This window comes from Anopheles funestus, chromosome 3RL (genome assembly GCF_943734845.2).
Source record: "Anopheles funestus chromosome 3RL, idAnoFuneDA-416_04, whole genome shotgun sequence".
NCBI lineage: Eukaryota > Metazoa > Arthropoda > Insecta > Diptera > Culicidae > Anopheles > Anopheles funestus.
The window spans coordinates 50,926,317-50,948,002 of record NC_064599.1 but is presented as its reverse complement, the minus strand read 5'-3'; the positions used below and the strand labels follow the sequence as shown (position 1 = coordinate 50,948,002).

Sequence of the window (21,686 nt, the reverse complement as noted above, 5' to 3'; positions counted from 1 at the left end):
TGACAAATTGTCAGCCATAAACAGTTTGATCGTTTGCCAACGAAACTTAATTTCTCTCACCATGAGTACTTGTATCAGGTTTAGTCTACGAGAAAGTTTGAATTGGGAAAAGTCTTCCGTTTCAAGTACCACTTCTTTACCACACGTGGGTAATTCTTCCAAATCTGTTATGTCTACTGAATTTTCAATTATATTGGTTTGGTATGTATGAAACAGAATTTTTCGCTGCGGGATACATATGTACATACGTGCTAATTTGTTCTTCTAAAACGCAAAAATTTAGCGATCGCGCAATGTTTCGTCACGGATAAGCAATGGCTAAGTACGTATAATATTTATAATTCTCTGAAAATTTTAAAACATTAAATGAAAGATATACGGATTTTTAATCGTTGACACGTTTTTACGTGGGTTTTAATATTTTATTAGACGAGTAGTTGTTTGATATTCTATGCATACTAAAAAGCGTGTTTCCACACTTTTGTTGTTTTATTTCTGGTTTTTTGTTTTAATTCGTGAAAAACGACCATTTGTATTACTTTGCGTATTGCTTATTAATTTTGAGAATAAAACAAGATCACGAAGAGATAGTTAAAAGACTCTACTAGAAATTTATAAGAATCACAAAACATTTTTTTTAATATATTGGTATTTTGGTATATTCAAATTCGGTTTTCGAAAACGCCTTCTAAACCAAACACTTGGTAGTTGTACAAGATCTCTCTATTTATTGTGTATAAGTTACTATCATTCGGTTTATTTGCATATAGTATTATAGAAATGTTTCATTTTTTGAAACATTTTCAATTACATATTAATTGAAAGTAATAGGATAGTAATTAATTAACTATGTTATTACTCAATATTACTTATTTAATCATATTTTTTTAATTTCCGTTACGACGGGCATGTTTTACCTTTTATTCATTTTCACAAAATAAAATTAATTACTATCCAAAACATTCTTGTACTTTGTATGTTCCGAAAACAAAATACTAAATGCTATTATATGGCAGTACAAATATGCAAAATATAGAAAGACGTTTGTTTGTTTTTCATATGAGCACCTTTTTGATCTCCAATATTCAGATTTTTTTAAACATGAAAAAAAAATGAGACAAATCAAATTCAATTCGACAATAAAACAAACAATTTTAACGAACACTAAATATTTTCGAATTGTTGTCCAAAACCTATTATTTTTCTACTTAATTTAAGCTTTTGGTTGAGTAAATTATTCATCTTTTACACCAATCATTATATTGAGGAAAGCACTAAAGCGAACCCGTTTACACAGTAAACATCTTGAACTGCACTTGTATACTTATTATCACGAACAATAAATAAAAACTACTACTACTACTACTACTACTACTACTACTACTACTACTTACACCAATCATACAAAAAATAAATAAAACCATTGTTTCGTGTAAGGGGCTATATCGGATTCTTTTTCTTTAATTCCGTTCGTGCCAAAATAGTATACGACTCGATTTTAGTGAGCAAGCTTAGTTTTCTTCAAACTCCATTTTGAACTCCATTGAATGGATAAGATTATATTTTTTTTAGTTAAAAATTTTCAAATTTTTTAAATTACCTAAAAGATATGACGGTTTGAAAACGGAAGAAAACCCAAAGGTTTGCGGAATATCTGGTCAAAAATTCAAATCATCATGAAATATCGAAATTAAAACCGTAAGAGCAAATCATTCTCAATAATAACACTACGCAATTAAATACTAAACTCGTTCTTCTAAAAACAACAAAAACGTGTTAATCAACGTGTTTCATCTGATATTCCTCGGAAAATTTACTAGCTCTTGATCAGTAGTTTTATTTTTAAAGTAATTTCTGTTTGTTTTATAGCACAGTTTTTCACTTATCATTTTTATGAAATCCATCAACTTATCTTAGTTAAGTGGTTTGAAAATTAATCGTTTTAAAAGCAGACGAATTTCATTAGCGATTTTGATTCAATATTTATTAATTTATTAGCACAATATACTAATTTTTAAAAAATTACACTAAGCAGCATTTTTACCGATAGTTTTTTAAAATAAGAATGTTCTAAACTCAGCTCGGTTAGGCACCTACATACTTTCATTAAACCATTTCCTATCCAATAGCTAATTATCAGCCAACTTATCAAGAACACAAAAGTTCACCGACTATTCGGAAGCAAATGCACATACGAAATTCGACGAACTTGAATTCAATTTCAAAGCTTGTGGGTTTCCGTTTGCGGCTGCTTGGAACCGATGCTGATCTCGACTGTCGTTCCAATTTCCGTTCATCGAACACACCGGTGTCGTTCTGTGGTAACATCTTAAAACCCCGTCCGTATTGCAACAGTGAAGGACAAACTGTATGCCATGCTTGTTGAAACTCCTGCTAGAAAATATTCACCATGAACAAATTTCGGATATGGCGAATGCTATAGAGATTGTTCTATAGAACTCTTGTGAAAAAAAAATCTTCGCTAGATATGCACACAATAAAAGAACAAAATTTTAACTTAAACTTAAATCCAATGTTTCATTTATTTCCCATGAGCATTGTGTACGGTGCGGCTTGTGTTTGAAACCTATCAGTTGCACGACATCAGAGAACGACTACGATCAATTATAGCTAGAACGACCAACACCTGTGCGTTAAACGCAAACGAGCAAGGGATTTTGAGTTCCAAAAACCTTCAGCATACCTCATTAACTGTTTTGGACGGTTATAGTGGGAATTCGTACTTTAAACTACCCGCGTTTAAAGCAGAAGAATTAAATAACGAAACAGCTGTCCAAAAATGCACAAATGATTAAAACATTTAAATTTACCTTACAAAATTTAGGTCACTAAAGATAAATTTATAATAAATGGAACAGATTATGACAAAAATAGGAAATGCTACAAATAAAAAAATTCAAATGCAAAATAGTTGAACAATTTTTCAAACAAAGTTTTGTCACATTCTCATTTTTATAAGGTATAAAATGTTCTAAATCCACCCAAAAAATAGCATTCCCCATTACCCACTGTGCAAGAATACTGAAATTCGAACAGCAACGATCGTTAAATACAGCTGCTTTCAATGCACAAAAAGTCAATTCATCGGCTCCTTTAGCGTATTCTCGTTGCTTTGACAAAAAAAAGAACTGAAACTGAACGATGTCCTACGCATGACTAACCCCATGGGAAGGTAGAAGAAAAATTACGTACCCATTTATTCTGCGGCACAATAATTACCTACGGCAAGGACAGACCTCTACGTTTAGCCATCGTCTTTTCGTGCTGCTAAACATTTCGACGAGGATATGCTGTTCGAACTTCAAACCATGCTGGAACGGCAGAAAACATAACCCTACCATAGGAAAAACCAGTTCGGTCCGGTGTCATCACTTACCGCATCGCATCCACAAAAACCGTCCGTTGGGTGTTTTCAAGTCGAGAGAGCGGAAGATAATTTAAGAACCACTGTCCGTATTTTGTTCACGCTATCCCCTATTGGATGGTCGGGTCGGGTTTTCCACTTCATTATAAACTTATCACGGATCACGGTGCTTGCCCGGGAATGCCATTTTCGGCTGATTCCTATCATCGCTGTCCTTAGGTTTAATGGCGCTATTTTACCGACCGTCTGCCAACTGGGAAACGAACGACGGCTGATGTCATGTCATACGTCTTACGGGAGCAACTTATCGGCGATGGCTTTTTGAAGTTGGCGTGTCCCGCTGTTGCGTACCTAGCTGACCATGCAACCACCATTATTTGCGCTAAAAGCATCAAGCTTGCCTTGACGATTCGAGCAGAAAATCGAAGACCACTGGCAACTTTTCAATGATTCAGGTGTAGTTAAAATGAAGCCAGGCTTAAACGTAAGCACGGAAATAAATTTTACCTACTGATTGCACAATAATCCGTGCCATTTGTCTTTCCGTCGCTTGCGGTCATGCTGGAAGTGAAAGTAATTTTAACACTTTTTAGATAAATTGTTCGTTGATCTCTTGCAAAATACTTTGCACTTCAATTGAATAGGTTTACTTAATGTGTATATTTTTTTTAGCTAAAAAATGCTGCCGCCAACGTATTGCGGGAAACCTGGCTAATCTATAAACACACCCGTCTGGTGAAACGTGTGAATCCCGGGCGGGTACGAACGCATCAGAGAAAGTTTCTTCTGGCGATTTACGCGTAAGTATTTTTAAACACTTATTTACTTAGTTTAACAAACGAGAGATTAACACAGTCAGTAAGTCGTAAGACACCCACTAGAAGGAGTATAATTATTTCTGTTGCTTAAAACAGTACTGATTCTCTTCAACGTCAGCTAAATTATCTTACCAGCAATTCCACAATGGATAATTAGATAATTAAACACAACATCACAAGGGTTCAGAGCTTAATGTGCACTGGGGTCAACACAATGCTAATCACCCACATCGACATGATCATTCTAATGATTAGAACCGTTGTTGTTTGTTGTTACAAGACACAACGTAATTTTCCGATTGCATTTTAATCAAAGCAATTGACAATTTGTTGAATTTGATATTGTGTATAAAAGTAACATTTCGAGTATTTTTTTAATCGTCTACGAATGTAACACGAATCGTCGAGCTTAAATAGACTAACTTTGCAATGTTTTAGTATTCATAACTCCTAATCACAACTATACTTAATTGGATGTGTTCTTCTCCTCTAACATTTACAACAGAAGATATTTTCATTCTAAACTATATTCAAATTCATAAGTAGTACATACAAGCGAAAATATAATATACTGCGTGATCTAAGCTAATAAGCGGAAATAATTATAACATTACAAATTACAAATAAGCTACTTCATTGCTACACTCTAGGTTTTAAAATCTAGGAAATTTTTAAATGTTCCAATATGATATTAATGCTCATATACACCCCTTCTTTAATTTCAAGACTTCGAAAGGTTAAAATGGATCAGCGTAAACTGATGGACAATGCTAACACCATCACCGACATGGCAAAGGTAATTAATGTTTGTGATTAATTGATAAATAAATTATACATAGGTACTTTTTTATTTCAAAGTAACTAAGAAAAATTTTGTAAACCATATTACAACATTTCTGCGTCTGTACAAGATGCAGACTCGATTTTAGACATGTAATTTTTGCGAAAAAGTATTTTTGTAACAAAAATCAGAGTTTAAGGAAGTGTTTTAGGTAAAACAGACAATGAATTTTACTATTTCATGTTGCTATCAAACTGCTCTTCACTTTGTTCAGAAATAAATGCATTTTAAAAATGTCAGTTGAACCTGTTTTCATTATCAGAGGATCGAGACTCTTATCTAAACAAAATCGTTCGCTGTGCCATACCCATGAATAAGATAAGACACCTCTGATTTTGAAGGACAAATTTCGACATAAAAATGCATCTTATATGCGGGGAAATATCCATATAGAAATCTTAAAATATGCATTTTGATTTTTAATAGCTTTGATAGTTAATTTCCTAAGTACTATAATCTATTGTTGTGTAATAAGTATATAAACAGTTGGAGTTCATTAAAAGCAAAACTTTGAAAAATAGTAATACATTAAATGTGCTTATGTATTCGATATGGTTATATTTACTCTAGACGCAAAATACCGTGTACGAGATCGTATCGGATATGTCAACCAGACAGGATGCTCTGGAGGAACGTATCACCAGTCTAGAGGACAAGTTAACATCCCTACAGGTAATTATCAAGGCTCACGACCAGAAGTATGTTTCTACTAAACAGCATAATCATAATTTCGTTCTTTCTTTCTACACCACAGACACAAATCGAAAATCTTCCGGAAGTGTTAACGCGATGCCTGACGCAGCATCAGGAGCGGGTGGATCAGCGCCGTAACTTCCTGCACCCGGATGCAGCGGCCACGGGTTCGTCGTCCGGCTTGCCTACGCCGGCGCCACCCCTTGGCTCGCCACTGATGCTGCCGCACTCCAGGTACCGTGAAGCATGCCGCAAAAATTTCCTATTTTCATAGAGTTCCACCAGCGCCCAATGTTGCTCGCTCAAACCATCCCACCTCCACCCGACAAAACAAAACCAACCAACCAACCAATCAACTAACCAACTAGTATGCATCAGCATGGCGCATGGCGCAGATCGTCTGGACCGAATACCGGTTTGGAAGTACGAAACAGAACCGAAACAGCTGCCTATTTGACATTAAAAATAATATCCGCCCTTGCTCAACGGTGGAATTGCAAAATGGTATTTGCCAACCGCAACTCTGGGGAAAGTTTGAGTAAAACGAATTCTAACCACTACCAACAACACTATTACTACAAGCAAAACAACAATAACAACAGCAACAACAACAACAACAACTACTACAACTAACACCACCACATCCACCTACTACCAGTACTATCACTCCTACCACCACCATTACAAAAACTACCAACAACTAAAAATCCCCAACAACCGAATCAACTCAACGGCAACGGCTTCTAGTTCACTTCCAAGTCGATGTTCGGTGTGTTTGTGTTGCTCATCATCTTTCGTAAACCAGTTTCTCTTTTAGGAGTGTACCGTCGACCTCGACACCGGCCTATCCGTGGCCAGCCAGCCCAATCCTGCCGCCCATCTCGAGCAGGACGCCCCATCTCGTGCCGGAAACACTGTTGCCACCGTCGACGACCAGTGCCTCGACCGTTGGACCGGCAGCGTCCGCCTCGTCCTCGTCGATGGCGCTAGTGCCAGCGACAGCGAACGCTTCGTTCACCAACAATATAGGCACACAATCGGCGTACGGCAACACGACGGCACCTTCCTATGTCGCACACAACAACGCACAGTCATCCACCGGCGACACGCATATGGGCAGCCATCGGACAAGCAGCTGAATCGAGCTACCCGATCCCAACTGTCCCCCACAACCGCCGCCGCCGGCCACGTCCGAGTCCTTCCATTCCGACCTATTCCTATCTTCCTCCGGCAGCTCGACCAGCTGCTACGCCACACCTTCGCTCGCCTCGGGACCGGTGGCCGGTGCGAACAGCAAGTTCACTAAACAGCGGGAACGTGCCTCTCGATTCTAGTATCCGGCCGTACGCAGTGCACCCGGTAGTACTGGCTGGACTGACTAAACATTACATATTACGATACCAAACTGAATATCCCGAAGGCACGGTGGTTACAGATAGGGTGGTTGCAGCTTGGATTGGTCTGGTGCTGGACAGCCGCGAATGCCACTCAAAAAGGAAAAAGACTACTTAGTGATGTAAAACGAATACTTAGCATAGAATTAGATCCAAAAAAGGGCAACTAGCCAATTCCGGGCTACTGCTTTACAGGGCTCGTCGTAGGACAGCAACTAACTAGAGGTACATTATTATCCCATTACTAACATAGTGTTAAATTCGACGATGTAGGAACTGTGGGGGCAGGAAACGCAGGGAGCAAAATGGAAAGGGTGGCCGCCACCGAGAGCCAGCATTACACCCGATGACAAGAAGACGGAAAAGGCTTTAACTCTTAGTTAATGCAGACAAGTAAAAGTAGTACAGTAGTACCGATCTTCGGCTGAGTTGCGATCGGTCGATCAAATCGGGTAGTATCACTCGAGAGGTAGCATCGTAGAATTTCCATACACATTGCGGTACTTAAAGCAAAAAAAAAAACAACAGAAAATTTAGCAAAATTAACACTAGCGATTACATACGAACCTTACCTGGCTCATCGAGAGCGGCACCTTGTCGGTTTGCTAACCGAAGAAAGTAGCTAAAAGTTTCTAACGTTCTGTAGATGAAATAATAAAACCAGCGGATAACGTTTGTGTTGCCTTAAAGTGCAAAAACAAAAAACAAAACAAAACAAATACTCCCCTCGGTCCACCAAAAACCGTTAATGTACATGAGTTTCGCGACAAGTAACGAATTTATCGATCGTTATCGATTGGTCGCACCCCGTTGATCATCGAAAGATTGTATGAGATACAAATTACACTATCCGATTCATCTCACTACACCACCCTGAAACGGTTTCGATCAACATGAATTCATCGGATGAACAAGCTGTAGTTGCAATAGGTAACAAAAAAAAACATAGCATAATAAGACATTCAAAAGACAGCATCTCAATGAGTAATGAACAACAGTGTGAGAAATGAGCTAGCCAGGTTCGTACCGGTGGATTAGTTACACCGGGTTGTTACAACGGTTCAGACAATGTTTGTTTATTTCTCTCGAACGAATATGATAGAACCCAATAGCTCATAGGCTTAAGTAATCAAATACAACTCTGGGTGGTATGGAAAACGTTGTATGAACAATTCTGAAACAAACACGTGCTTAAGATATCCAACGGACTCCTACTGCTGGCCTTTGGATTGTCCAACAAATGAGCCTTGCATCCAGAGCATCGATAGATTTCATCTCATTTGCCGCGTATTTTAATGTTATTATTAGTATTGTGTCATAAGCTACTGAACTAGCTCGAGAACTCAGCCTACCGGAGAGAGCAAAATGGGCCGAAGCTAGCTATTGGTGAGTTAACTCAAGCTCTAGCGCAAACGAGCTACAAGTACGAGCTTCTAGCGCGGTACCACCAGACTATATTGGAGATTTTTTTTAAAAAGATTTTCCCATATTTCAGAAAAAGATCATATGTCTTTTTTCGCACATTTACAGCTTGTGAAGCGTAGCTGCAATGGAATTATGGGTGACAGACAGAGTTAGCTCACGGATAAAATGGCGAGCTTGAGATCGTGTGCTAACACAACATCGGCAAAAAATGTACTTGTTCAGCTCAACCCAATTTAGCTCCAAGACAGAAAACTAAAACCAGAAATACACCAGTGTGGTGTATTTTTTTCTTTTATTTTATCGAACTAGCAACGAATAATTTCTCTGTTGCTGCTGATCTTCCTAATAACTCCGATGGCATTTTATACAACGAAGATCATCTTGGCTGGTCTAAACCGAATATGCAAATGCATTTGCAATCGATGCATCTTTATCGATTCAACGTGATTCTCCCTTAATACATCATTGCTGACTATTATATTCACACCACTCTCAAGCTCTGTTCTGTTTAGTTAAGTAAGCTTCAGTAGAATATTTCGAAATATTCGCTAGGTGCCGTTCATTCTCATCTCTCCAAGTGAGATAGCTTTAACCGTTCAAAATGGTGTACGAAGATGAACGAATATTTTCCCAACTGTTCAGACAATTCACCTATTTCAACAAATTATCCTGCGATATATGAGTCGGAAATATCATAGTTCTTCACGTTTGATTCACCGCGGAAAAGAGACATTATGTAGTGCATCATTCAAGTTCCAAGCTGTGGCGGTACCACAGAAGAACATCGTGAAATATAAAACAAAATCCACAAAGCTTTAGCGTGAGTTATCATAAAAATGCACCATACTCTCTGCACTTCTACATAGTACCGCAGAGTGATGGAGAACGTTTTTAGTCCGTCGTAGTACACACCATGCGTAATGTGATAAATGATGTAGAAATTCGTAGCAAAAGAAAGCGCATCAAGCAGCGCATCTTATTTTAAACGCATATTTTGCTATATTTTCAACGGCATTACAGTCCATTAGCACGGACAGATACCAACGATCGATACGTTCGTTTAGAGCAAATTTGATAATATTACTATTAACGAAACGGTTTACCAATGCTTAGCCTATCACAAGTGAAAGATACAGCCAATTGCTAACACTATGTAGCATTAATTTTGATTAAAAAAAAGAAACAAAACTTTACCAATTACTGTTATTTTACCAATCGTTTCTTTTTCTGTTACGTTCATGTTTCTGTTATGCTTTTCAACCTTTCTCATTTAAGTGCCTCGCTTGAAGTACAAGCAAAACATGAATGTTTTGACATTCATTTTTATGTCGCTTAATCGTATTGTTCGGATTTTGTTGTTTGTTGTTGCTTCAAACTATTTCTTGGACGTTTAAATAAATGATTATTTAATGTTTATGGTTCAAGATAAACCCATTGCAGGCTGTGCACACGGAAGTAAAACAAAAGCTTTAGCTTCGTCGAGTAAATGATAGCTTTCATGACCAATACTTACGCAATGATATACTCGATTGCAATTGGTTTGTGATGTTTCCCACAAGGTGTGTGCAACTTAAACTGAAATGTAGCAAAAACGGGTAGGGTAACACAGAACGTGTTAAGTGTCGACACAAGGAAGACAAAAGAAACATCAAAATATTCGATTCAAAATTTGCAAACAGTTTGAAAAACTCACGTATTTTTACTCATTTCAAGACGAACCGATCATGATCGCTTTTAAAAACAGGTTGCTTTCTCTGCCACTCTGCAAACACCAAATAAAACGTTAAAAAGGAGAATGCAGAGTCAAACGGAAAACCGACCATACACGTAAATGACCACCTTCATTGTGAACAGTATATGTCCACCATTAAAGCGCTTTAACTTCAACGATTAAATTAAACTAGCAAGAAAACGTTGCTGTAGGTTGCGATAGTAATTTATTTTTCCGATGAATCTTTTCATCTGCTAGAAGTAAATTAGTCGGTTTCCTGATGTAAATGGAACCCACTGCGAAGAAAATGGGGTGTTTCAGCCGCCATAACGCTGTGAATCATGCACCCAACCCACAAACTGTTGTACGGTTAAACCCCCTTTTATGCTCCTTTCTGTGCATTACAACATGTGCTCCAATGTTACATATTAGTCGAAATAAAACAAATAAACGAAATAGTTAAATATAAATCGACAACAAGAATGTCTTGGTAATATTGCTTTAACTAATGTAACGGAGGAATCAATTTACCCATTTTGAAGACAGCCTACCAGATTGCATTGAGCTGGCACAAACTTTAACTTCTTTCGTATCCTTTTTAAAGATATCTGGCAGTATGTACTACTGGAATTTGTTGTATTTTTTCTAGCAGACTTGTTTGATGAACTTTGTTTGAAAATTTTGTAACACTCATTAAGACAATTGTTATTTTTCCAGAAAGATTTATTTTTTAAATTCATTCAAATTTTTATATTAAAAAAAACAACCTCCCATTGCGTTGCTTGTCTGTGTGCCAAATGCTTTAAGGTATGGTTTGTTTTCAAAAGTGCGGTAATTAAACATATAGATACACAGAAAACCACAACCTAGGTCGTTCCTGAGAAAAAAGATTTTACATTCATAAGGTTACGTTTAAGATAGGGACAACAAATTATAGTTCACAACGCAAATGTATGTTTCGGCAAGCAAAAAAAAAACTGCAAACCATCTAACCTTACACCAAACGGCACCGCAAATTTCCATACAATAACGATCTTATAACCGTATGTTATCCGTCAGATGTATGCAGAAACACACCGTTCACGCGTTGACAACTGTACTGCGAAAACTGTGTGTGTCACTAAAATAATCGTACCATCATACAGCTGACTATGGAACCAAGCGTTTACATTATGCTATACATGTGTACATGTTAACTACAGAACCGAACCGTAACACACCGCGATAACTAATAGTCTAATCAAAGTCCGCGTCACGTAATGTTGTTCACGTACAGCGGAACAATTGCCAAACCAGTGCAAACAACATGATCGGCGTGCGATGCAAATAACACGGATTGTGAGAGAGAAACACGAATAAGGATGACCATTTTTATGACCTCTTGTTAAGAGATTAAGTTACGTAAGCTTCAGTTCTGGTTTCAGGAATCGGTTAAACATGTCTTCTAAATGTGACCGATAAAACGCGTGCTGTAAAACGACAACTGCGATTAGGAAGTCTAAAATTCGTTTCACGATCCATTTGAAACATTTCATATTCTTTCTAGTGATGAATTACATTTAAATAATCAACACACGACACACATCATACGCACCAACTAGCTGCTAATCGTGGATAGGTGCAAGATTGCTCCTTGAAAAAAAAATGATTCACGTGCATAATGCAAGAGACGGACGATTTAAAAGTACCCGAATCCAAATAAGCGTTTGCCATCTTTGCTATTAGCGATCGTAGAAGATCATGTATCGAGTAGTGGTTCTCTTGCAAAAAAAAGTACATTGAAATAGCCTTAATGTTTGCGATTATAATGCAGCAAAAATTTAAAACCCAAAAACACGTGATGATAGTTCAATATGCGCATGTGAATAAAAGCTTACGTTCGTTGCGCTAAACATCTTGTGTAGGGTCAAAATAAAAAAAAAGTAAGGATCCAACACCAAAGGCGCAAAAAATATAACGAAGAAAAAAAAATACAAAGAGAAGTAATTAGATGTTTCAGATACAAGAACGATCTATTTATTTACTCTTAATTATTTATTTATTTTTTTGCTGAAGCCTATAAAATAAAAATAAAAACAAAATTAAACAGAATGGAAAAGCGGTTAAAAACAATACTCAAATTTTAAAGCATATACACCATTTTTAACACATTTATTGCGTGTAGCTACAAGTAAGAACAATATAAAAACAACACCCGAGAGAGACCCGAGGGGATGAATAAAAATATTAAACAAATTAAACGATCGTGTATGGAATAATGATCGGCAATGATATCATTGGATCGGCTCAAGACCGTACAAGAAGAAACATCCATCGAGAGGATATAAAACTGAACTTGATCGTGCATATGCTCCCAATCTTCATGTCGATAGTTGTTGCACATTCAATGCGTGGTATAAGCTACAATGCGAGTTGTTATCTCCTTGCTCCTGTTTGGAAATGCTGTTACTTTGTTAACCTTGAACAGACACTCTATCGAACACACGCGTTGATCACTAGAGCGTATAACGTAAGTGATCGATATGATAAGGAATTTAACGACAAATATTAATCCTTTAGCGCCAAGAATGTGAATAAACAAGCAAACCATTGTTCTTTACAGTTGGCAGTTGTGGGCGAATTTTAAACATCTTCGAATTTCTAGTGTCATCGTGTTACTACACCAATTGGGACTGTTTCTTCACCATTTGCTCCTAACTACCTACCTACCTACCTAACAACCTACCTATGAACGTTATACCTATATCTACATACCTACATAGCTACATCTTTATACACACCTATACCCTTTTCCGAGTTAATCTTCTTCAAACAACATTAGCGTTGTACACCATCTACTGTACTGAACTGTAAGGAAATGAAACAACAAACCCTATTGCAAGCAAAACTGCTATCAAACGGAACCATAATTAACTCGATACATTGATAAAGTAAAGCATATGGCCGAGACATACAATCCTCAAAGAGGATCGCCATAATATAAAACCACAAAATATTTATATGAATCAAGTGCAACTGAAGGTGTATCATGTTCATAACCACTGTTCTGCTGTACCGTATCCATCTCCCGTTCGCGTTATGCATACATTAAAACAAAGGGACGACAGAAAGTGGAACCAAAATGAAATGAATGCCAAACGAAGTAAACGAAACGATGCTGGCATTAGCAGTTAAACGATAAAACTCACATTAACCAAATACCAATGAACGAAACGAAATGACCAATTTCTAATGACGGATCTGTAGCGGCTGTAGCAGTAGTAGGAAACGTTTGATATATCTCTGTATAGCATAAGTTTTTGTATTCAAATATTTGCCAGTTATTCGGATAGTAGTATTCCTCTTTCTTTTCTTATTTCATACTTACTACTATAGGTTTAGATCATTAGTTTAGTTACCGAGGGCCAGTGTACTAGGGTGGCGTAGTTTGTTCATTCGCGTTAACATTTTAGAAACGTTTTGTGGGCTGCCGTCTCATTCGTTTCCAAAACTGCAGCAACGACACGCACACAAAACAATCAAAAACAAATACTACGGAACGAAGGTAAAATACTTAACAAGAACATCTGGTAGGATGTTTAGCAAATAGTGGTAACATTGCGGATTTCCCGTGAGAAAACAAAGAAAAGCTCACCCAAAACCGGATAATATTTGGCACTTTTTCGCAATTGCATGCGAAACAGAGCTGAGAACGGCAAAAAGAAGGCAGAAAACGGAGTAAATATGAACTCGAAAGAGAACTCGAAAAATGCCAACGCGGCGTGGCTAAACTAAACGACAGTAAATTCAAAATATAGCAAACAAATAAAGACACTTCTAGGAATAGTATTTAAAAAATAATAAAAATAAAACAAAAAACAATTCGTAAAACAAAAACACTTGCATAAATGTAGTTTTTAGTGTAAAACCAGTCTAATTCAAGCCTAAAATCTGCAACATAAAATCCAAAGCATTACGGTAGTTACACTAGAAAGGGCATGTTTTATTTTCCCATTTGTTTTACTGAACAAGTAATAGTACTTTATGTAGATGCTAGACACGATGGGTGGAGTATGAAAAAACATAAGATCTTTAATTATAAATTAGTCTCAGCAAACAAAAGTAAAACGATTGAAATCCATACCATGTCCCATCCACGATAGTTGTACAATCTAAACAAAAATCAACCACACAACAACAGTAGCATAAACGTATATCAATAACCATAAAGAAAGCGATGCAAAAATGACAAAACATCGATCCGACGTACTCATAGTGGAGTTTAGGTGTCTTAATCTCATGGGTTAGTACTTTAGTTACTAGAACTTCAATTCACGTTCACTTCACTACGTTGTCAGATTATAGAAAGATACATTTAATGATCTTTATTGCCTACTGTATATATTGTTAAATAGTTCTAATAAAGAGAAAACTAAATAAATTATTATAAAATTTAAATAGACTTCCAGCGTTAATGTGTCATTATTGTGTCAACTATCATTCCGATAAGTATACAATAGGTATGTATGAAATGTGTGAGAAACAGATTAAATCGTGCTTGCTGTAGGGAGATGCACTGGTATCGTAATTATCACATGGGAAGGTCACGGAAAATTATATATTACACATTTGACAACTTCCCATTGCGCTAAGCTAGTCGATCAAGTGGCAGCAAACAAACGGACACAAACATACATACACGACCTTTCTTTTGGGGGAAAAAACAAACATACTCGAAGTAACATGTTTTCCATCCGGTCATTTCGACGGGTAATCGAGATCGGTACGAATTCTGCCCACAACTTACAACCGTTGACACGCGAAGGATGATTTACGCTCGTTAATAAGCCTCTAATTGATCATATCGCGGGTGTGAATCTCAATGGCGTAGGTAACGATTGTATTATAAAAACCCCGGTATCAACATCCGAATGCTAACAGAAACAACTGCAACATTAAACAGCATGGCTCGCTTTACTATACTTGCAGCGCTTTTCGCTGGACTAGTTTGTCTGATCGATCATTCTGCAGTCTTAGCTTTGCCTAGTGCAGTTCAGTTGGTAAGTTGCTCAATGCAAGTGTTATGTGAGTTGTTTATAAAATTATCGTTTTTCATGCGGTTCTAGCCTTCCGATGCATCGCAAATACCAAACTTCCCGGGACCTGGCGACATTCCAAAGCCACCCGGTATGCTGCACAGTCGGGTAAGTTGCATCAAATAAAGCCCCTCGGAACAACTGGTCCCTTAATCCCTAGAGTGTTTTCTATCAAAGGTATCACGTCAAGCTCCGCCTGAAATTCCCGGACAAGATCAGTTTCCACCACCGCCGCCGCCACCGCCGCAAATGTCACAGATGCCACAGATGGTTTGATTCGTTACCCACGGCAATGTACACGCTTTACCGGACCTTCATCTTACGTCGTATCCAAACACACCTTTCCTCTTTTTACCAATTTTTTTACAGAGATCCCGTCGAAACACTAAAACATCAAACGAAAAGACAAACATTCTGCCGGTTTTAGAATCAATCTCGTACGTATCGGCGGCTCGTGAAAAACGGGCCGCCAAGGGCACCGGAGGAAAACTTCCCAGTAAGGCTGGATAGGCGAAGTAGCAACACCGTCGAAGCAGAACTCGATTTGGTCGTCTATAATTGGTCTACAGGTGATGCGTTCCCATTTGCTCTTAATGCATAAAATAGGGGGTGTGACAAATAGCATATTCATATGTACTACAATCGAATAAATTAACATGCAAGCAAACAAGATACAACGACCAGAGATTTTACTGGAACAAAAAATATGTTTTTCCAAGAATGCCGAATTGAGAAACTTCTGTCCAGTCCGCCTCAGTAGACTTTATGGACTGGGTCGTCAGGTGGCTTTCTTATGACATAGACAGCTTATCGAAACCTGGAAAATCTTAATCGATGAACACCAGTGACTTTATCGTACAACTCATAGAGCATGTCACTATAGAGGCTTCTCCATTATCCGCATCTAAAAATTCTTTCTAGCATTTTCCCTCATTGCGACATGAATTTTGAGTGGAGAAGTTTCTTTAGACAGTACTTGGGTTCTTAACATACAAATCTTAGCGAATATTTCAATAATAATGTTGTCAGTGCTGGCTTTTGACCTAAGGTAGATAGAATTTTGAAATACTTCAAAGGTGCGATCACCTATCCGTCAGTCACCCATATCGTGTTAATCGATATTTGTTAGTAGAGCCGTTGATGATGTCAATTGCTAATTGGTGGTTGCCTCGTTAATTTCCAACCTGAGTTTTTTGCCGCCTGCTCAATATTCCGATAAGCATTACATTGGTAGGAGAACCGTAAACCAATAATATGCGAGAGATCAGCGAATGGCATTTGCTAGATTAACAGAATAGAAAATGGTCTCGGAAGCACTTTACAATCATGATTGTGGTTGAGTTTTAATTTCAGAATTCTCTCCAGCTTTATCGTTTACTACTAGCTGTTCTAGGAATAGGACAATATAATATTGTAGTATCAATGAGAATATCATTCATCTATTCTATTCATCTACGTGGTAGATGCAGTGGCGGATCAAGCTTGTCGGAGGCCCTAGGCGGAATGGTAATTGGGGCCCAAAAAAGAATAGTCGAACTGTCGTGAAACTGAATTTTGAAAAAAAAAAACCGAGAATTTAAATGATTTTAAAAGTGCTGACCGGGGGGGGGGAGTCATTTTTGGAGGCCCCTACTGTACCTGCTCGGGGCCCCTACAACTCCGCAAACGATGAAGGGCGGGGGGGGGGGGGGGTGCTCAGTGACCGTTAGCCAAAACACCCTCGCAAACCTGTGCATATGGTTTTCAAGGAAGAACAACCCATTCACAGCGCTGGGGCCTCGGCTGTGCAAATGATTCCTTGGAAATCGTTCGTTCTGGGTTTAAAGGGGCCTCTGGTTCGATAAGTTGTAGGTGAGGGAGGGGGGGGGGGGGGGGGGGTTGTGGGGGGGGTTGCTTCTGCTCGGGTTCCGTTACGTATGAAATGTTCTGTTATCTTTCGGGCCCCCTCCAAACGACGGGGCCCTAGGCGGCCGCCTACTCCGCCCACCGTTAGATCCGCTAGTGGGTAGATGATGTCATGATTCCGATCGATTCGGTAATCAGATAATGAGTTTCATGATCTAGTTTTGCAGCTTCAATGCAGCCTGATCAATGGGTTGGTGTCGTTCAAATGAGGTGAACAACCCATCGGAATGATCTATCTTTATTGCTCCACAACACTGATATGAATACAGTTTGTAGAGCTAAATCGAGAAAAACCTCAAACTCAAATAAGGAAACAAAATTAACGCCTTGGGTGGGCAACCTATCTTTACAAAAACTCTGTGGAAATGAACGTTTTCTAACGGGGCTAGCGACGGTGCTACTCACGATCATACACCCAGTGTACAAAAAAGGCGACAAATTGAACTGTGCTAACTTTCGAGCCATCACAGTCCTGAATGCTGCCTATAAGATCCTGTCCCGAATACTCTTCTGAAGACTTGCGCATCTTGCCACAGATTTCGTCGGAAACTACCAAGATGGATTTGTTGGAGGCAAATCGACCACCGACCAAAGCTTTACTCTACGGCAGATCCTCCAGAAATCCCGAGAGCACCAAATACCTAAGCATCACCTGTTCATTGACTTCAAAGCGGCTTACGACACCATAGATCGGACCGAACTATGGAAGACCATGCAGCAGTACGGATTCCCAGGGAAGCTGGTACGGCCCAGGGAAGCTGTTGAAGGCCACGATGGATGGGGTGCAGTGCAAGGTGAGAGTATCGAACATGCTGTCCGAAGCTTTTGAAACTCACCGGGGTCAGAGGCAAGGGGACGGACTCTCCTGTTTGCTGTTTCACATCGCTCTTGAAGGTGTCATGCGAAGCGCGGGCTTCGAAATCCAGGGCATGATTTTTCCCCTTTCTCTCCCATTTCTCGGCTTCGCGGATGACATGATCGGACGGACATCTGCGACAGTGTGCGACGTTTACACCCGATTGAAACGCGAAGTTCTGATCGTGATAGAGTCCGACTCGGAAGCAGAGTATCAGATGGCGGCAACGAAGTGGTCGAAGTGGTTGAGGAGTTCTGCTATCTTGGCACACTCGTAACTTCGGACAACATGAGGAGCGAAATCCGAAATAGGATTGTTCAGGGAAATCGTGCCTACTACGGGCTCCACAAACTCCTGCGATCCAGAAGCCTCCAGCAACACACGAAATGCACGATATATCGCACTGATATGTCCGGTAGTCCTCTACGGGTACGAATCCTGGACTTTGCTAACGGAGGACGCCAATACAATCGCTATTTTCGAATGGCGGTTCCTAATATTTTGAGTAGAGAAGGAGAGTGAATCACGAGCTAGCAGATCAGTTTGGCGGTGCACATATCCTGACGGTTTTCAACGCCGGAAAGATGCGATGGCTCGGGCACACGAAGGTAATGCCGGACTCATGCCCCACCAGGAAGGTGCTCGGCTCTTCGACCCCATCGGCAAGAGACGATAAGTTCAGAATCTAGAATGAGATCGAGAATGATCTAATTCGAGCAATTGAAATGTGTGACGTTGATGATTCTCATTTTAACAAGCGTAATAAACTCGGTCTGGAATCCAAAAGAACCCATTTTTACAACTCAACCTTCTACCGTTGTGAACGAACTAGAAGTCAATGAAGAATTGTTGAAATCAATCAATCAAGAGATGATCGTTAGTACTATCTCCGCTAGTTTCTCCAGAATCTGAAGCATGAAAAAGATCTGATCACAGGATAGTTTTCCATTTCGGAAACCGATTCTCTGATAGTTTTCAACTACAAGACGAAGCTTTTAACATCAGTATACTATTCCCAGCAAACCAAAATAGCTATTGTTTTAAATTATATAGTTACATGATTGGGTATCATGAGTCACCAGCACTATCGGTCGACCCCAACACCGTGAGCCCCTCCTTGGAAAGACCTTCGCACATCGAGAGGGATAATGTGTGGAATGCAACTACATCCGCGATAACAGAACTCCCTCAACATCGCGATCACCCTACAGGAAGTAACCGTCGTGGAATGTGGAGACATCCCTAGAAAGTGCAAGTCTCCCCAACATCGCGATCACCCCTAAAGGATTGTGGAATGCAGAGACATCCGTAGAAGCTACAAGTCTCCCCCAACATCGCGATCACCCCTAAAGGATTGTGGAATGCAGAGACATCCGTAGAAGCTACAAGTCTCCCCCAACATCGCGATCACCCCTAAAGGATTGTGGAATGCAAAGACATACGTAGAAGCTACCAGTCTCCCGCAACATCGCGATCAACCCTAAAGGAAGTTACTGTTGTGGAATGCAGAGACATCCGTAGAAGCTAGAAGTCTCCCTAGAAGCTAGAAGTCTAGAATGCGGATATATCGGAGTTCCCCCTCAACTGATAGCAAAGGAGATAGAATCATCGGCTAGGGCTATATAAGCCAGAGGTTAGGAACAAACAGTGGCTTATTTCTCAATTGTACCTCGTAGACGTTGGTGATAGGCTCATGCGGAGTGTTAACAATTATAATAAAAAGTTTTTTTTATAATAATTACGGGACGACCAGCATATTTATATGCCTAATTATTGTTGATGAAGTCAAATATCCATTGAAACTCATCGATTCGTGTAATTGTGTCAAATGCACCGAACCTGCCTAAAAATGTATTTCAAAAGGGCGATTGCTAAACCGAATAACGTTGCTCACAAATGAAAATGCACATATTCTTTCAGTATGTTAAACAAATTTAGAATCATCGATGTGTAAGATTGCTACATTTGAAATACTTACGTTGCATTAATTTATTACGCATCACGTCACATCACGCGATACTCTGTGTACCATCTTCAAATGTACACGAAGAGTACATTTTTGGAAAAACTTCTTCCCACACACGAAACATTCATGATTGCGCTGTTCTAAATGCCGTTTTACGTGGTTTCGGTAGCAGGCACGCGTTTGAAGAAATTTACCACACATGTCACATTTAAACGTTTTCCCTTCAATATGCGTATCCATGTGTGCTGTCCGCATGCCTGGCGTTTTGTACGATTTATTGCAGATTGTACAGACATACGGTCGCTCCCCGGTATGCGTACCTGAAAAAGCAGAAGCAAAAAGGTGTTTATAAAATTGTATTCAGTAATTAAATATCAACATGTTTTTGGTATGGCAGTACTTACGTTCGTGCAGTTTCAATGATGCCTGCGAGGAAAATGATTTATCACACTGTGTGCACGGGAAGGTTTGTTGAAGTTTTCGTAAATGCTGGGACAAAGCTTTCCACGAAAGAAATTTCCTATCTGAAACCAATATTCTTTACTATTCGTATGTGATGGTAATTGTGCAAAATAACTTACCACAATGGGTGCACTCAAATTGTTTCGCTTTACAAAATAATCGCACATGTTGCGTGATATCGACCCGATCGATTTCCTCCTTACAGTGGGGACAGTTTGGCGACAGGTATTCTACATGTTGAGTGCTAATGTGAATGTTCAATCTTGCCAGTGACGCATACTCACATCCGCAAGCCTCCAACGGACATGGAAATTTATCCAAATGGGTTATTATATGCTGTTTGAGGTTCAGCATATTCTCATACTTCGCATCACAGATTCCACAGACATTGCCGACATTGCACGTAGAACGTGTTTCCAAACTTTTTCTTACGTGATTACATTCATCACCGTCTTCCTGGTTGTGCGTTAATCTTCCAGTACACCGACGATTGTGTTCATCTAAATTTTCTTCCCGCAGAAACACATATTCACAGAAGGTGCAAGAAAAAAATCGCATATGATCTAGTACAATTTTTGAATCATTATGCAGCTTCATATGCTTCGTCAAGCGTGATCTGGAGATTGCTACTTTACCGCATATGTCACAAACATAGCCATTGTTTGCCATTGTTTTCATGCTATTATCCATGGACGACACACATTTCGACGAATCATTCGCAAAATTAGGAAACTTTGAAATCATCCCATCATCAAGAATATTAATGTTAGAGTCCCTGGACGGACGGAAGGTATCCGGTGATTGGACAACGAAATTGTCCCACTCTTCAGGAGGAAAAGCTTCGCTGTCACTACTTATAACTCCCATAACCTCTTCTTCGACTGTTTCTTCCACATATTCCACTGATAGAGGAAGTTCCTGATTGCTATACAATTCACCCGCTTCCTGGACAAGTGTAGTCTCTTCCTCCACGTAATGATTGTCTTCTGATTCAGTACCTTGTGTTCCTTCAGCGAGTGTAAGTGATGGTCTGTGTTCCAACATCGATCGCAATAAATTTTCCGCACGACGACATTTTTGTTTAAACACATGAAATTGAAATAGCGTTGTTTTGCATGTCTGGCATATTTTGTCCGGCATGTCGACAGATTTTTT

The 21,686-nt window shown here is 39.1% G+C and overlaps 2 protein-coding genes across 24 annotated transcripts in view; one reads left to right on the top strand and one right to left on the bottom strand.

The window, feature by feature from the left end:
- Positions 1-16,019, top strand: part of LOC125769606 (small conductance calcium-activated potassium channel protein) — a 140,233-nt gene extending 124,214 nt beyond the window's left edge. For 17 of the 22 annotated variants that reach the window (XM_049438374.1, XM_049438394.1, XM_049438376.1 and 14 more), the window contains 8 exons: positions 4,058-4,185; positions 4,930-4,999; positions 5,615-5,716; positions 5,799-5,971; positions 6,543-15,306; positions 15,373-15,450; positions 15,520-15,636; positions 15,712-16,019. In XM_049438374.1, coding sequence (XP_049294331.1) covers positions 4,058-4,185; positions 4,930-4,999; positions 5,615-5,716; positions 5,799-5,971; positions 6,543-6,876 — 807 coding nt within the window. In that variant the 3' untranslated portion in view covers positions 6,877-15,306; positions 15,373-15,450; positions 15,520-15,636; positions 15,712-16,019. Of the gene's footprint in view, positions 1-4,057; positions 4,186-4,929; positions 5,000-5,614; positions 5,717-5,798; positions 6,105-6,542; positions 15,307-15,372; positions 15,451-15,519; positions 15,637-15,711 lie in introns of those variants that run through there. The other 5 variants (XM_049438380.1, XM_049438379.1, XM_049438378.1 and 2 more) reach the window with 4 other exon arrangements.
- On the bottom strand, positions 1,812-21,685 carry LOC125769631 (oocyte zinc finger protein XlCOF6-like). Of its 2 annotated transcripts, XM_049438431.1 has the most exons (4): positions 20,651-21,685; positions 20,474-20,593; positions 20,082-20,389; positions 1,812-3,946 (listed from the first exon to the last, which is right to left on the bottom strand). In XM_049438431.1, exons 1-3 carry the CDS (start codon positions 21,669-21,671, stop codon positions 20,103-20,105), a joined length of 1,428 nt encoding a protein of 475 aa, XP_049294388.1. In that variant the 5' UTR covers positions 21,672-21,685; the 3' UTR covers positions 1,812-3,946; positions 20,082-20,102. The 2 variants fall into 2 exon arrangements, with proteins under 2 accessions (XP_049294388.1, XP_049294387.1); XM_049438430.1 differs by lacking the exon at positions 1,812-3,946 and having other exon boundaries at positions 20,055-20,389.
- Between the last annotated feature and the right edge of the window lies 1 nt (position 21,686).

Bases quoted from the DNA above. Each gene is read 5' to 3' on its own strand.
- LOC125769631 (XM_049438431.1), bottom strand. From the start codon at position 21,671: ATGCCGGACAAAATATGCCAGACATGCAAAACAACGCTATTTCAATTT. The intron at 20,594-20,650 runs GTAAGTTATTTT...TATTGGTTTCAG, and splicing joins ATTTGAGTGCACCCATTGTG to ATAGGAAATTTCTTTCGTGG. The intron at 20,390-20,473 runs GTAAGTACTGCC...CTGCTTTTTCAG, and splicing joins ATCATTGAAACTGCACGAAC to GTACGCATACCGGGGAGCGA.